The 14,784-nt window shown below is 44.4% G+C and overlaps 3 protein-coding genes across 3 annotated transcripts in view; all 3 read left to right on the forward strand.

Annotated features, from left to right (window-relative positions):
• Positions 1-3,146, forward strand: part of LOC109952443 (zinc finger protein OZF-like) — a 5,330-nt gene extending 2,184 nt beyond the window's left edge. Inside the window, exon 2 of the mRNA XM_020587521.1 lies at positions 1,254-3,146. Coding sequence (XP_020443177.1) covers positions 1,254-2,462 — 1,209 coding nt within the window. The 3' untranslated portion in view covers positions 2,463-3,146. The remainder of the gene's footprint in view (positions 1-1,253) is intronic.
• A 1,464-nt stretch (positions 3,147-4,610) lies between these two features.
• LOC109952452 (intraflagellar transport 46 homolog (Chlamydomonas)) lies at positions 4,611-9,026 on the forward strand. Its single transcript, XM_020587537.1, is given in 6 exon segments — positions 4,611-5,267; positions 5,650-5,767; positions 5,770-5,935; positions 6,722-6,815; positions 7,569-7,700; positions 8,304-9,026. Coding segments are annotated over 6 exon segments (981 nt in total). The 5' UTR covers positions 4,611-5,138; the 3' UTR covers positions 8,646-9,026.
• A 511-nt stretch (positions 9,027-9,537) lies between these two features.
• Positions 9,538-14,784, forward strand: part of LOC109952433 (uncharacterized protein CXorf57) — a 10,068-nt gene continuing 4,821 nt past the window's right edge. The window contains exons 1-9 of the mRNA XM_020587502.1: positions 9,538-9,724; positions 11,363-11,474; positions 11,616-11,769; positions 11,839-11,957; positions 12,305-12,433; positions 12,662-12,828; positions 13,385-13,541; positions 13,897-14,005; positions 14,635-14,726. Of these exons, the coding sequence (XP_020443158.1) occupies positions 9,662-9,724; positions 11,363-11,474; positions 11,616-11,769; positions 11,839-11,957; positions 12,305-12,433; positions 12,662-12,828; positions 13,385-13,541; positions 13,897-14,005; positions 14,635-14,726 (1,102 nt within the window). The 5' untranslated portion in view covers positions 9,538-9,661. The remainder of the gene's footprint in view (positions 9,725-11,362; positions 11,475-11,615; positions 11,770-11,838; positions 11,958-12,304; positions 12,434-12,661; positions 12,829-13,384; positions 13,542-13,896; positions 14,006-14,634; positions 14,727-14,784) is intronic.

The raw sequence follows: 14,784 nt of genomic DNA on the forward strand, positions 1-14,784 counted from the left end.
AGTTCCCAGCTTGTACCTTTATTTTCAACACCGTAAAATGTAGTGTTTATATTAACATCGTAGTGTTTATGTTAGCTTCATGCTAACTAGCTTGCTACATTACAGGGCAGAAAAACAGCGCACCTTTAGAGGAATTTTATTTTTATTAAGTATAAAATACTGTGACTAGCCTAATCAACTCTGGCTATTTCCTTTTCTCCTTGTCATCACCAGGAAAGTGGTAAAATGGGACACAACACCGCGACATGTTGGACTCAGGGGAATGAACCAGAGTTTGGACCCAGGACCAGAATGTTAGTGACCACTCGAGCGATAGCAGCAGTAGACGACAGACTGTGGCTGTGCTGAAACGATTACTCCTGCTCATTTAGCAGGTGTTTTGGCAAATTACTTTTCTTAGTTTTATTACATGCACAGTAACGAGCTTAGGTGAAGTCTGACTTCACCTGCACCCTCTTTGCAGCCTCCCAGCTGCTGTCTGCTCCGTGGGGGGTGGGGTGGGCCGAGCCTCGCTGTCGTTCCAACAGAGACATAGAGTAAAGGTGGCAGAGAGAAGTTGCTCCATTAGCACCAAAACCTTATCGTCTGATCCACTGCTCTCGCTCACTGGTCTCTTTAAGAACCGTTAAAGAGCTCGGCTGCTATCTAATGCTCCCAGGTTTGCTCATATTTCCCCTATTCTCTGTGCTCTTCAATTCAGAATGAAATTCAAGATATTACTGTTTGGTTTTAAGGCTATTCCTGGCCTTGCACCATCCTATTTGTCTGACCTGTTGGCCATTTATGTGCCATGGAGAGCTCTTCGATCTGCTGATCATTTGTTACTGGTGGTCCTGCGATCTCGCTATAAAAAGTGGGGTGACTGTTTGTTTTCTGTTTGTGGCCCTAGACTATGGAATGCCCTGCCGGTTGTACTACGGGGGGAAAGTGATCTAGTGGCCTTTAAATCGGCCTTAAGGCCTTAAAGACCCACTTTCTTAAGCAGGCTTTCGAGTCCTAACTTGTGTTTTTAGAAGTGTTTTAGTATTGTTCTGTTTTTGATTGTACCGCACTATGGTGCTCTCACGAGCTGTAGAACGCTATATAAATAAAGTTTTTTATTATTATTATAAAATGCTCTTGGTCTCACAAAGTGAAGCTTTTGACCCTTAATTTGAGACTTAATGTGACCTGACATGTCCTTTTTACTGACAGCTGAATGGATGTTCTAAAACGTCTGATCTAAATCTCCCATGCTTTGTCTGTCATTACAGAAAAAAAGACGCACAAAGAAACCCAAACGCCATCGCTGTCAGAAGTGTAGGAAAGCCTTCATAACGCTAGCCCGTCTGAAGATTCATCAGAGAGAGCATACCGGAGAGAAACCATACGGCTGTGACCTGTGTGGGGCAGCGTTCGCTCAGAAGAGCTGTCTCAAAACCCATCAGCGATTTCACATCGGAGAAAAAACATTCAGCTGTGACCAGTGTGATAAAACATTTACTCAGAGGAGTCACCTAAAAACCCATCAGCGTGTACATACTGGAGAAAAACGGTACAGCTGTGACCACTGTGGGAAGCTCTTCTTTTCATTCATTAGCTTGCACAATCACACGCGTGTGCATGCTGGAGAGAATCCCTACTGGTGTCAGCAGTGTGGGAAGACTTTCACGTGGAGTAGTGAGCTAGAAATACATCAACGAATTCATCTGGGGGAAAAACCGTACATCTGTGAGGAGTGTGGGAAAACCTTCACTAGGAAGAGCAACCTACAGTATCACCAGCGGTTTCACACTGGAGATAACCTGTACAGCTGTGAGCAGTGTGGGAAGACGTACACTCAGATGCATCAGCTGGAGTCCCATCAGCGAAGTCACACTGGGGACAGGCCGTACAGCTGTGACCGCTGTGACAAGGCTTTTCTTCAGAAAAGTCATCTAAAAGCCCACCAGCAAATTCACACCGGGGAGAAGCCGTACTGCTGCGAGCAGTGTGGGAAAGCTTTCACTCGGGTAAGTCAACTGAAGACCCATGAAAGACTTCATAGCGGAGAGAAGCCCTACAGCTGTGACCAGTGCGGGAAAACATTTGTTTGGAGAAGTTACCTGAAGACCCACCAACAGATTCATTCTAAAGAAAAACCGTACAGCTGTGACCAGTGCCAGAAAACCTTTCTGTGGAGAAGTCGTCTAAAAGCCCATCAGCAGATTCACACAGGAGAGAAGTCGTACAGGTGTGACCAGTGTGGCAAAGCTTTTGTTTGGAGAAGTGAACTAAATGCCCATCAAAGAATTCATTCTGGAGAAAAGCCGTACAGCTGTGAGCAATGTGGGAAGAGTTTTACTCAGAAAAATCATCTGAAATCCCACCAGCGAATTCACACCGGAGAGAAGCCGTACAGCTGTGGCCAATGTGGGAAATCTTTCACTCAGAATAGTCACTTAAAAACACATCAGCGACTTCATACTGAAGGCAAGGTGTAAATCTGTGACCGCTGTGGTCGAGGATCGTCTAAAAACCCACCGACACACTTCAGACCTGTGAACAGACCGGCTGTTCTGGTCTAACTTATCTTAATTAGTTCTAAACACTGATGCCATTTTTTCTGTGCTTAGCTTGGATCTGCTTTGTCTCATTGGACTCCAACATCAGTGTGAGCTATAAAATACTGGAGAGCTCTGTACCTGTTGTAGAAAATCTGTGGTGGAGGTTCAGAGGTTACATGTGTCACAGATGCTTTGTGTAACATTACAATTCAAGCTAGGATACAGATGTGTTTTGTCTCTGTCAGACTTTAAGGAGCACTGAGCTCCGTCATTAAGGAAGAGTGAAGGACAATTAGGATGTGGCGTATTCTCTCAACCAACGCCCAGAGTTTGATTTGTGTATGGATCTGGATGAGTGTGGAGCCTGGCATAGTCCTGTGTTTGATAATGTAGAGTTACGGTGTGATGAATATGACCTTTCCTCAGTTTGACTTTGACATGCAGCTCTGTTCATGTCCCACTCACAACAGAATAAATACAGTACATTTAAGAAGACGACTGTGACTGAACTTCTGCTTTGGACCTGAGACGTGGGTGAGTACAAATAGGAGCTGCCCATCTCCTGTTGTCCTCTGTGTGCCACCTGATGGGATCATTAAATAGAATGAGTAAAAGCTCGACTTCACGGGCTGTTGACAGACTGATGGCAAGTTTATTTGTATAGAACATTGTCTTACAGTCACATTAAAGGGCTTTAAATGACAAACATGACATAAAAACCTTTAAATACAAATATAAAAAGTAGAAGATATGTAAAGATATAAAAGTACAGACAAGTTTAAGCCAGAATTTACAGAATAAGTACAAGTTAATTAAAAGTAGAAGATAAAACAGTAGCCTGTAGCTGTAAACTCCAGTTGGGGCAGATCTCAGTCCTACTGGGAGCTGGTTCCAGCTGTGGGCAGCGTCGTGGCTACAGGCACTTCCACCTTGTTTAGTCGGAACTCTGGGCACCACCAGCTGATCTGAGACCAGGTCTGTACTCGGCAAACATGTCTCTGGTGTATTTTGGGCCCAGACCATTGAGAGACCTGTAGACAATGAGTGGGGCCTTGCACTGAATTCTGTATTTAACTAGAAACCAGTGCACAGATCTAAGGACTGGAGTAATGTGTTGTCTCTTCCTGGTGTTTGCCAGTGGTCTGACAGCAGTATTTTGAGTTTTCTGATGGTCTTACTGGGGAGGCCAGGCAGTAGAGCTTTACACTAGTCTGCCCCACTAGAAACAAAGGCATAAGTGAGCTTTTCTAAATCCTGCTTAGACCAAGTTTCTCACTGGCTGTTTTTAAGGTGCCAGGATAATAACTTGGTTATAGCTTTGATGAGGCCATTAACATTTAGATCCCATCAATGATTACACCCAGTTCTTAATTGTATAGCTCTAGATTGAAGGGGAGCGTTTAGTGCTCGCCTTCCCTGTTTAAAGTCAAGAAGAATTATTCGTCTCCTCTTCATTCAGGAGCAGGAAAAGAGAAATGTGAACCAGCACAGACCTCGGTGAGTGGTTGTCAGCAGGTCTAGGTAGGACAGAGTTTTCAGCACAAAAGGCAAAAATGGTGCTGGTCATCAAATCAAATCAAAATTTATTTGTATAGCACTTTAAAAACAAGGTCTGGTCGACCAAAGTACTTTACATGGCAATGCAAATCCAGAGTAAAAAATATCAACAGAGAAATAAAACGACATAGGAACATAAAAAACACCAAGTACACAGAATCAAGAGATAAAAGAAGGAAGCATCAGACAACACTATGTATTAAAAGCCAAAGTGAATAAATATGATTTAGCCAATGATTTAAAAGTTGTCAAGTCTGTGGAGGATCTAACATTAAAAGGTAAACCATTCCACAATTTAGGAGCTGCAACAGTAAAAGCACGGTCACCCCAGTGTTTGTATCTGGCCCTGGGCACCTCTAACAGAAACGGGCTTGGGGATCTGAGTAATCTAGTCGGTTCGTGCCACGTTAGCCATGACCCACAGGTAACAATATCAGTGAAGATTAGACTGATGTGACAGACAGTAATCCTCTGACATCAAAGTTTAAGAAGTTACTTTTATAGTCACTCAAATCTGACTACACTACCCATGATGCCTTGCATGGTCCGTTGCCGGGATACAGCACATTCTTCACGATGGTTCAGCTAGCGGCTGTCGCCAGCACCATTTTGAGGCAGAAAGACGCGTTTAGACTGAACTCAGACCGTCAGTAACTTTACATTGAAAACACATAAAGGCAGGAGGTTTGTGTCTGTGACTGTTTTGTCCTCGGACGTCGTGTGTTTCCCGTCTCGGTCGGTTTAAACCCTCCCGTGCTTCGGTTTGTCGTTAGCAGTTTGTTGCTGTGCTAGCTTCACTAACAGGGCAATGTTTTGTAATAAGGTCGGTACTAACGGTCAGAAAAGCGGTTAAATTGGTTGGATTATCGATGCTAGCGGACAGATAAACTGTTGTGTCGATAGGGACCTCTATTACACTCACAGACACACAGGTGAACCGGTTATAAGTCGGTTTAAATTGGTTTATAAACACTGAATCAGGGCTAAAGCGAATCTGACCGGTATATAAATGTGTGTGACCGTCGTTGGGTCCACCCGGTAATCTGTCGGTGTCCTATGGAGTGGACTGATCGGGGTAAAGACACCGAACTGTTGAAGAACCAGCCGTACGACGAGAGCCTGGAAGTGATCGACTCCGAGGAGGTGTTGAGCGTCTACAGCCCGACTCCCCACAGCCATCGTCAGGTAACGGTCACCGGTCATCCCGGTCACCGCCCTGTCCTGGGACGTGGTGTAGCTGCACTTACAGCTCTTTTAAGATAGAAATCATAATAAAATGACAATTTAGATTCATGTTATACCAACTGAACAAGGAGATCGAAGGCTACAACGTTATTTCGAGGCGCACTTTCAGAAACAGCTGTAAAAATGATTTTGCAGCTGATTTGTTTTAATCCACTTGTTTAGCAGAGAATTATTTTCAGACCACATGCAGCTTCATAGAGAACTCTGTTGGTTTTCATTAGTATAGATCCACTGTCTGTGAAAGCTGGTGCTTTATGGTTTGGAACCAGATAAACACCACTGAGCTTGTTGTCAGATGATCCAGTGATTCTCCTCCTTTCAGTCAGAGTCCAGGAGGAGCAAGAAGGGTCGTGGCCTGATGTCGGCCGACAGCAGCAGTGACGAGTTCGATGAGGACCACAAGTCTCAGAGAGCCAAAGAGCCGATCCGCAGGAAGCCTGGGAGCAGGCTGAGGAGGACGAGGAGGAAGACGAGGACGACTCAGATGAAGAGGATACAGACGATGACGATGAGACCGGACAGGCTCCGGAGGGGGCGTATGACCCCGCCGACTACGCCAACCTGCCCGTCAGCACCGAAATCAAAGAGCTGTTCCAGTACATCACACGGTGAGGAAGAGGTTGAGATCAGACACACAGATGCAGGTGAAGAACAAGGTGCCTCGCACTCTTCAGGGTTTACTTAGTTTCATTATCGATTCTGTAGCGATGCCTGTTATAATTTCCTGGAGTCTTGAGTCAGTCCTCAGATGTCCGGTTGTGTCCACAGCTCTTCAGGATGACGAAGGGAAGCATTACATCATCACATTAGAGAATCTAACGCCAGCACACTTTTGGTGTTTCTGCTTTAGTCACAGTTCAACCTGTTGTGGTGGAAAAAGATATTCTGGTTCCAGTTTCTCAGGTTTGAGGACTTGCTACGTTTCTTCATCTTAGATCACGGCAAACTGAATGACTTTGGGTTTTGGGGCATTTTGTCAGATTAGACAGAACATCTGATGATATTCAGCTTCAGGAGCATTTCTTCCCCAATTTGTGATGTTTTGAAGACTAAGGGAGTAATCATAAAGTAATCGTGAGATGAACTGGTAACGACAGTCATCGTGACTTTTCTTCCTGATGTGTGACTGAAGAGCAACGACAATAGACTGAGTATAATACTGTTTATTATCCAGGTTCAGAGGTGGAGAGAAACCTGTTTGTGATGCATGCTGACAGCGGTTTGTGTCTTCTTTATTAATCTGACCTGCAGTCAGCGCATGTCCAGTCATTTCAACTTGAATCAGGAAACAAATGAAATCCTCTGGTCACAAACAAACTTCCTGTAAAGCTGCTAATGAAGTGAGTCATTTATGATGACATGACCTCACTGTCCCCTCTGTTATCTGCTCTCAGTTACAGTCCTCAGACCATGGAGCTGGAGCACAGCCTGAAGCCGTTCATCCCAGACTTCATCCCAGCTGTGGGCGACATCGACGCCTTCCTGAAGGTACAAAGACACAGTCTGCTGACTCAGTACCACTACATCAGCAGGAGGTACTACGAGTCTTTGTTTTGGCTCCATGGTGAATATAAATCAGCACTTCCTCTAGAGTTTCCACATTAAAAGTCTTGCTGCCTGCTTTTTTTATATGAAATCTTTTAATGTGGGGAAACATCAGGAAGTGAAAAACACTGAGATGGTATTTTAACATGATCACGAGTACGGCAACAAGAAAACACTGGAGTTAAGTAGCATTAAAGTGTAATTATTTGAGTTAAGAGCTTGTTGTCGTCGTACTGATTAATTAGTGCTGTGGAGATTTATTAACTTGTTAACAGTGGGTCAGACCGATCAGTGGGCTGCTAGACAAGACGTCTGATTGGCTGGTGGAGAAAGTTTCACTGATCAGCAGCTGCTCTGTGGTTTGATTAAAACGAATCAGATTGTTCTCGTCCGTTTTCCACATCGTTGAGGTGTTTTGTGATTAAAAATCCTTGTCATAGCTCAGTGTCACAGGTCATTTTATCTGTAGCTTTAGTCTCGTTTTTCTCATAAGAAGTAAATAAATAAGGACATGTACATGCGCGTTGAGCCGCTGTACCAGAATTCCTTATGTGTCCAACACACCTGGCCAATGAAGCTGATTCTGATTCTAAATAAGTCACACTTGATAAAATGGACCGGTATATATTTAAAGAAATGATAGTGGAAGTTTATCTCCCTGACCTCTGACCCCACTGTGACCTGTGTGGCGTTCAGGTACCGAGGCCGGATGGTAAAGCAGACGGTCTGGGTCTGCTGGTTCTAGACGAGCCCAGTGTAAAACAGTCCGACCCCACGGTGCTGTCGCTGTGGCTGTCAGAGGAGACCAAACAGCACGGGGCCGCCAAGGTACACACACCTGTATCACACACTTTTACAGAGCAGAAGCAGTTTGTCAACAGAAATTTAATCAGGTGGTCGAAGTGATTGTTTTTATTTATTTATTTTCCAAGCAGTGTCCAGTTCCAGCTTAATTTGTGATAGTAAATCATTAGTTTTGGCCTTTCCAGGTGTCTGGAACCTCAGACAGGTGTTATGACATTTTATAAACCAAACCCTTAGTTAAAAATATAAATGAATCAACATTGTTTTTTCCTGAGATATGCAAATGTATGTTGGGATCTGTCAGTGGCTGAGTTTTAAAACATCTGCCCTGCTCTCAGGCTCACGCTGCCTGGCAGTGCGCCTCAGTAGCTGTTCAGCCAACCACCACCAGGCAGCACATGCCCCTGGTGGTTTTCACGCTCTCTCTCTCTCTGCTGTAGCAGGGCAGAGGATGGCGTCTCGATTACTTGTCCTCAGTGTTTACATTAGTTGTTGTGAGGGCTGAGTGATCCTGAGCTCGGGGTAAATAAACAAACTTGTCTCAGCCTTTCATTGTCTCTCGCTCTCTCTCTCTCTCTCTCTCTCTCTCTCTCTCTCTCTCTCTCTCTCTGTCTCTGTCTTGTCCAGTTGAAGAAGGTGACGAGTGTCGCTAGTCCTCAGTCCAACCCTCGGGTGGTGGACAGCTGGGTGGAGAGTATCAGTGCTCTGCACCGCTCCAAACCTCCGGCCAGCGTCCATTACAGCCGTCCCGACATTGACGGCCTGATGCAGGAGTGGCCGGCCGAGCTGGAGGAGCTGCTTGGCCGCCTGCAGCTGCCCCCCGCCCGCCTCCACTGCAGCCTGCCGCAGTACACCGACATCATCTGCAGCCTGCTGGACATCCCCGTTTACAGCAGCAGGATCCAGGCTCTGCACCTGCTGTTCAGCCTGTACCTGGAGTTCAGAGACTTGCAGCACTTCACACGCTGAGCGCAGACCTGATGCCACAGTGAGAGAGTAGAAGGACTTGGTCTCACCCAGGTCTGACAAAGTAAAGGGCAGCGGGTGCAGAAACACAGACACTGGAGTGATCCATAACCCCAGAACCTTACTGGTACCAAGCAGAACATGTAAAGTATCAAAACTGTGTTTTAGTGACAACATCTGGTCAGACTGATCAGAGTTGATCAGAGAATTCCAGGTTTAACTCTGTTTAGTTTCAGACTATTTTGTTTAGACAGAGCTACTTGTGTTTAGACAACATGTGATGTCTTTGGCTGCTTTTGTAGGAAAATACTTTTATAAATATCACAGTAATTCGACTCTTTTTACTGTGATACTCTGAAATAAAGGCAGTGCCATAAAAATCCTCTACAGACTTGTGTGTGCTGTTAGCGGAGGATGTGTGCACGCTCTCAGCCAGATGTCCCTCAGCACGGTGACCTCTTAGGCACCAGGCCCTAGTCCTGTCCTCCACAGGCTGATGGGAGTCCGCTCATAAATGTATGAGTGTAACTGACCTGAAGGTGGGACGTTCATCTTCAGACCCACACCTGAGGCCTGTGTCTGTGGACAGACCGTCCTCCAGCCATGGTGAGGTTTATTCACTGCAGCTGTGTTCATGTCTTCCACCAGTGTATCCTCAGCGTGCACACTTCTGGACAGATCACAGTTAGTGTTCAGTTCCTAAACTGCAGTACAGACTAAGTGACAGCTGCTCACATTGTGTCAGTGTGTAGATGAGACAAGGGAGAGTTGTTCAGCGCCGCACATCAGTTTTATATGTGGTGTTTTATACACATTCTGCATTAGCCTATATCTCGTTTTTATTGTTGTTTTATACACATTCTCTGTAAATGGCCGCACTGTTATTAATGCATTAGCCTATATCTCGTTTTTATTGATACTGACGTATCAGTTTACGATAAAGAAACGTTTAATTTGTTAAAACAATTGTCTGTCTCCCACAATGCATTGCGCTGTTGTGGTTTAGCTCCCTGTCCAACATGGCGGCCGCTGGCTGTGTCCTCCACAGAACCCTGACCCGGTCCGGAACCCTTGCGAACAAGGTTTGATTCAGTCTTATGTTCGTCGACGTAGCGGACCTGGTTTTTGTTTCTGTCTCCGTCCAGGTCCGTGTGCTTTCCACCAGACTCCATTCAAATATCGATCGGTTTAATGTCGCTTTACTAATCAATCATTTCTCTTACTGAGCAGGTCAACACGTTTTGGGTAAGAAGCTCAGAATCCGCTTTATTGGCCAGGTGTGTTGGACACACGAGGAATTAGACTCTGGTACATCGGCTCCAGCATATAAATAAATAAATATATATCTCCTTCAACTTAACAGTAAAAGCCTAGTTTATAAGGACGAAGATTCCATATGGACCGCGTAAGACGTGATTTTTATACCAGAACCGCTTGGTGAATGTCGGATATTATAAAACAAAGCATGGATTTAGAGACTGTGGAAACCTAGTGTTTATAAATAAATTCTGTTGATATGCAGAAATAACAGCATATGTAGACACATACTTTGAGTTGTAAACGTGTTCACTGTTAGTCACTATTGGCTACGACAACTTTAAATTGTAAGATATTTGAATTAGGTTTGGTGGAAGCTAATGTTATAACAGCGCGTCAGTTCACGTTTTTGTTAAACGTTTTATTGTGTATTGTTTACTTCTTGTTTCTTCGTTGTCATTGTTGATACCGATGAACACGTTTTTACAACAAATAACCGTACTGATAATAACTAATGATAATTTAATGCTACTATGACAAATAACCGTACTTATAATAACTAATGATGATTTAATGCTACTACGACAAATGACCGTACTGATAATAACTAATGATAATTTAATGGTACTACGACAAATGACCGTACTGATAATAACTAATGATAATTTAATGCTACTACAACAAATAACCGTACTATAATAACTAATGATAATTTAATGCTACTACAACAAATAACCGTACTATAATAACTAATGATAATTTAATGCTACTACAACAAATAACCGTACTGATAATAACTAATGATAATTTAATGCTACTACAACAAATAACCGTACTGATAATAACTAATGATGATTTAATGCTACTACAACAAATAACCGTACTATAATAACTAATGATAATTTAATGCTACTACAACAAATAACCGTACTATAATAACTAATGATAATTTAATGCTACTACAACAAATAACCGTACTGATAATAACTAATGATAATTTAATGCTACTACAACAAATAACCGTACTGATAATAACTAATGATGATTTAATGCTACTACGACAAATAACCGTACTGATAATAACTAATGATAATTTAATGCTACAACAACAAATGACCGTACTGATAATAACTAATGATGATTTAATGCTACTACGACAAATGACCGTACTGATAATAACTCATGATAATTTAATGCTACTACGTCACCAGGGCCATCGTCTGCACTTCAGACGACATTTCTCATTCACTACCAACCAAACTCATCTTAAGATGTTTAGTCCATTTAAAAACACCAACTACTAGTGTAACAAAACCCTGAGAGTCTAGTTTTGTATAAATCTGGACAGCGATGACTTACTGCACCAGATAATATAAAGTTTGATACATCTTTGTTTTTACTCATCATTTCCTGTGTGTTCCTGTCTTGATTTGTTGTTTTGTTTGGGTTTGTTTGTCTGGCAGGTGTCCTCATCCCCTCCCGCTGTCTGCAGGGAGTTTCTGTATGTGGTGGACCTGCAGCGTTACAGCAGAGACGAGGGATCCTCCATCTACCTCCATCAGGCTGTCCTCAGCGGTCAGAGACACAATAGACAGGATCAAACAAAGAGAGAAGACAAAGCATTGTTTTCTGTACAGTGTGAACTATGGCCTGTCCTTTAGTTCAGTCTGCTGGTCTCACTGGTTTTGTTGGGGTGTACTCGTTTGGTGTCTCTAGGTGATGACCTGTATGACATCACACTGACAGACGGGGACTGCAGGCTTCAGGTGACTCTGGATCCTGGTCTGAACCGGCTGGTGGAGCGGAACATCCTGCAGCCTGGATCAACACTACATAACGCCACCTTCACCCCCTGTGGAGAGAGATACAGGTGGGTGTGGCCTGGTGGACACAGCTGCTGTGATGTAATCAGTCAGGTTTAATATTTCTGCTCCTTTAGCTACAGGCTGGTGAGTGTGGAGGTCACAGATGGAGCTCCAGGCGATGATGATGACGGAGTCAGGAGGGACGATGTGGACTGGGACTCTCTGCCCTGGTTTGGCTCCTCACATCCTGCAGGTACAGTGAGAGGTAACCAGGGGTTTCAAAGTGAGACAAATACAGATGGGAGACAATGAGAGGAGTGTCTCAGTGAGGTGCTGGGCCACCACATGCGGTGCGTTCACCTTAGCAGTGTTGTCTCGTGTTTAGCCTAGCTACATTTTACCTGTGACAGATCACTGATGGTTAAATACAGCGCTGTTTAATTTAGGACTCTATGATCTGCTGCTTATTAGCACGCTAGTCATGCTAGCACCTGAAAGGTCTGTTTACAACCCCACATTTCTCCAGGTGGACTCTGGTGTGACTGAGCCATCGGTTTGACTACCTCGGATCCAAACAATGGATTTTGATTGATCCCACAGGTCCTGTGCTTCCTCTGAGAGCCAACAGGAGTGTGTTTCTCCCTCTGTGGAACAATGTGGACTACAACGGGGCCGTGTGGCGGGAGGCCCTGCCCACTGAGGAAGAGGAAGAGGAGGATGAGGAGGAAGGTGGTGATGGATCTTTAGAACTGTCACTGTTCACGATTAAATATTAAGCAATTAGAATATGTTTAATTTTCTGAGTCTTCACTTTTTAAGTTTTTGGCAAAATTAGATGAAAAATAAGCAAAAACATCTGAGATACGTGTTGAGTTAAAAGGTCAAATTAATTTATTAAAAAAAAAATATTTGAAATTAATTAAATATCGGTTGTTAAGTAAGTGTGTGTGTTAACAGAGCAACGTCCTGCTGCGACGGTCTCTGAGCTGCGAGACTCCTTCCTGTCTGGTCGTCGGGGCGTCGCCAGGGGCGTCGTCCAGCTACAGCTGATTGTACGCATCATCAACAAGTCACACCTGATGTATTATGGGAAAACAGACCGGAGCTGTGAGTGTCCTTATAAGGTCAGTAAACAAATACATGGTGAGGTTGAAAATACAAGACGTGAAGTTATAATATGTAGGCAATAAACGCTACGCCTACATCAGTGGTCTTTGTTTGTGTATCGCTCTTCAGTTACAGTTACACTGTGCACAGCTAGAGAACAGACAAAATGAAGCAAAAGAGACACTGGAAGCAGAAGGACCAGTTAATGCCTCAGAGATGTAAAGTCTGCCCAGTTTTATAAAGACCTGCTAAAATCAGAGGTGCCTTGTATAATGGTTGTAATTCCTGCGTTGCTCATACAATATTTAAACCTTTAAAGCTGACAGTCGACACTTAACCAGATATTATGAAAACTGTCGCTCTGGTCCAGCTTGTAGAGTAGTGACAGCAGAAGTAAACATGACCAAGTTTCCAAAACGTGAGGTGAACATCTGTACAAATACTCCCTAAAAATGGATTGTGGATGGATGTTATGTAGTGTTTCATATGTCTAAATGGTCAAAGAACCTACGACTGGTCCCTGTGGAACTCCAAACTCTCTTAACCTCCTGCTTGCTCTCTTTTTCTGTCCAGGCGGTGTTGGAGGTGTGTGACCAGACTGGAAGTGTGTGTGTGGTGTTGTGGAACAGCGTGTGTGTCAGCTGGTATCGCTGTCTGAAACCCGGTGACATCATCAGCCTGAGACGCTATCGAGTCAAACAGCATTACCAGGCTGAGCTGGATGATATCGGTATAAACAAACCTATCTCACCATCCTTTGGAGACCATCCATTGACAGGAAAAGGGCAGATCCTGGGTCAGCTGACCTTATTTGTGTTGGTCCCCTAACTCCTTAGCCTAATCTGAACCTAGTCTAAGCCCTGAAACAAACAGTGAAGGTGCTGCAGATGCATCGTAGCCAGGCTCAGGTTGAACCTGACCTGACGTTTGCTGTCATCTGAAGAGCTCAGGTTGTCTGTAACCAGGTGTAATGAACCACATTATAATATAGTGTGATGTTAATGTAGCGGACACCTGTGTGTGTCTGTTCTACCTACGATAGCTGTGTGAGGACAGACTCATCACTCTGGTTCTCTTCTGTCCAGAGATCAGCGTGAACAGCAGAAATCCTACCGCTCAGATAACTGTTCTCCCAGAGTCCTCTGTTCCACCTGATTGGCTCCCACCGCCACCGTGCTACCACTTCTACAACAGGTACACACACGTTTGGCTTTCTGTACTTGTGAGGTCTGTTGTCCCTCCTCAGAATCAACACAACATCTCAGCGATGGCTCCGTTTTCTGCTTCGTCTTACTTTTATATAACGGATAATGGTGCCACGGTTTCTGGAGCTGTGACAGCGGCGGATTCCTGTCAGTCAGACGTAGGTCACGTTTACGTTTGTGTTCCTCACGGCTTCATTCAGACAAAACCATGATGGAGGGAGCTGTGGAACATGCGCAGTATTCGCCGTATGCATGAGATCGTTGTGATCTTGTTCATGTGTATCTGTCCGTGCACCTGCATGCAGCTCAGACTGGTACCATGTTGTAAATGATACCAGGTCCGACTCGGTGAGATAACCGTCGTGACTTGAACAGTAGTGGCCAGGGCGCTTACTCAGAAACGAAGCCGACACGTTCAGATGAAGAAGGGTTCATGTCTAAAAGGGGCCTGGACTCACCACTGACCCCCCCACCCTCCTTCATCTGTCCTCTGCCTCGCCTCTAACGCTAACCTAAACTGAACCCTTGATCAGGATGTCCTCACAGCATAGAGGTGTCCTGTCTTAACCTGATGCAGACGGTGGCATCACGCTCTCTCTCTCTCTCTCTTCCCATCAGTCAGCAGCTCCAGGACTGTCCTCACAGCCTCGTGTGTGATGTCATTGGCCTGCTGATGTTCTCAGGACGAGCAGAGCGAATCAGGAGCAAGGGTGAGGGTTGCCATGGTGATCAGCATAATACATTAATAATCAAACTCCAGCCATGGAT

The sequence above is a fragment of the Monopterus albus genome, unplaced genomic scaffold (assembly GCF_001952655.1).
Source record: "Monopterus albus unplaced genomic scaffold, M_albus_1.0 scaffold460.1, whole genome shotgun sequence".
In the NCBI taxonomy this organism is placed as follows: domain Eukaryota; kingdom Metazoa; phylum Chordata; class Actinopteri; order Synbranchiformes; family Synbranchidae; genus Monopterus; species Monopterus albus.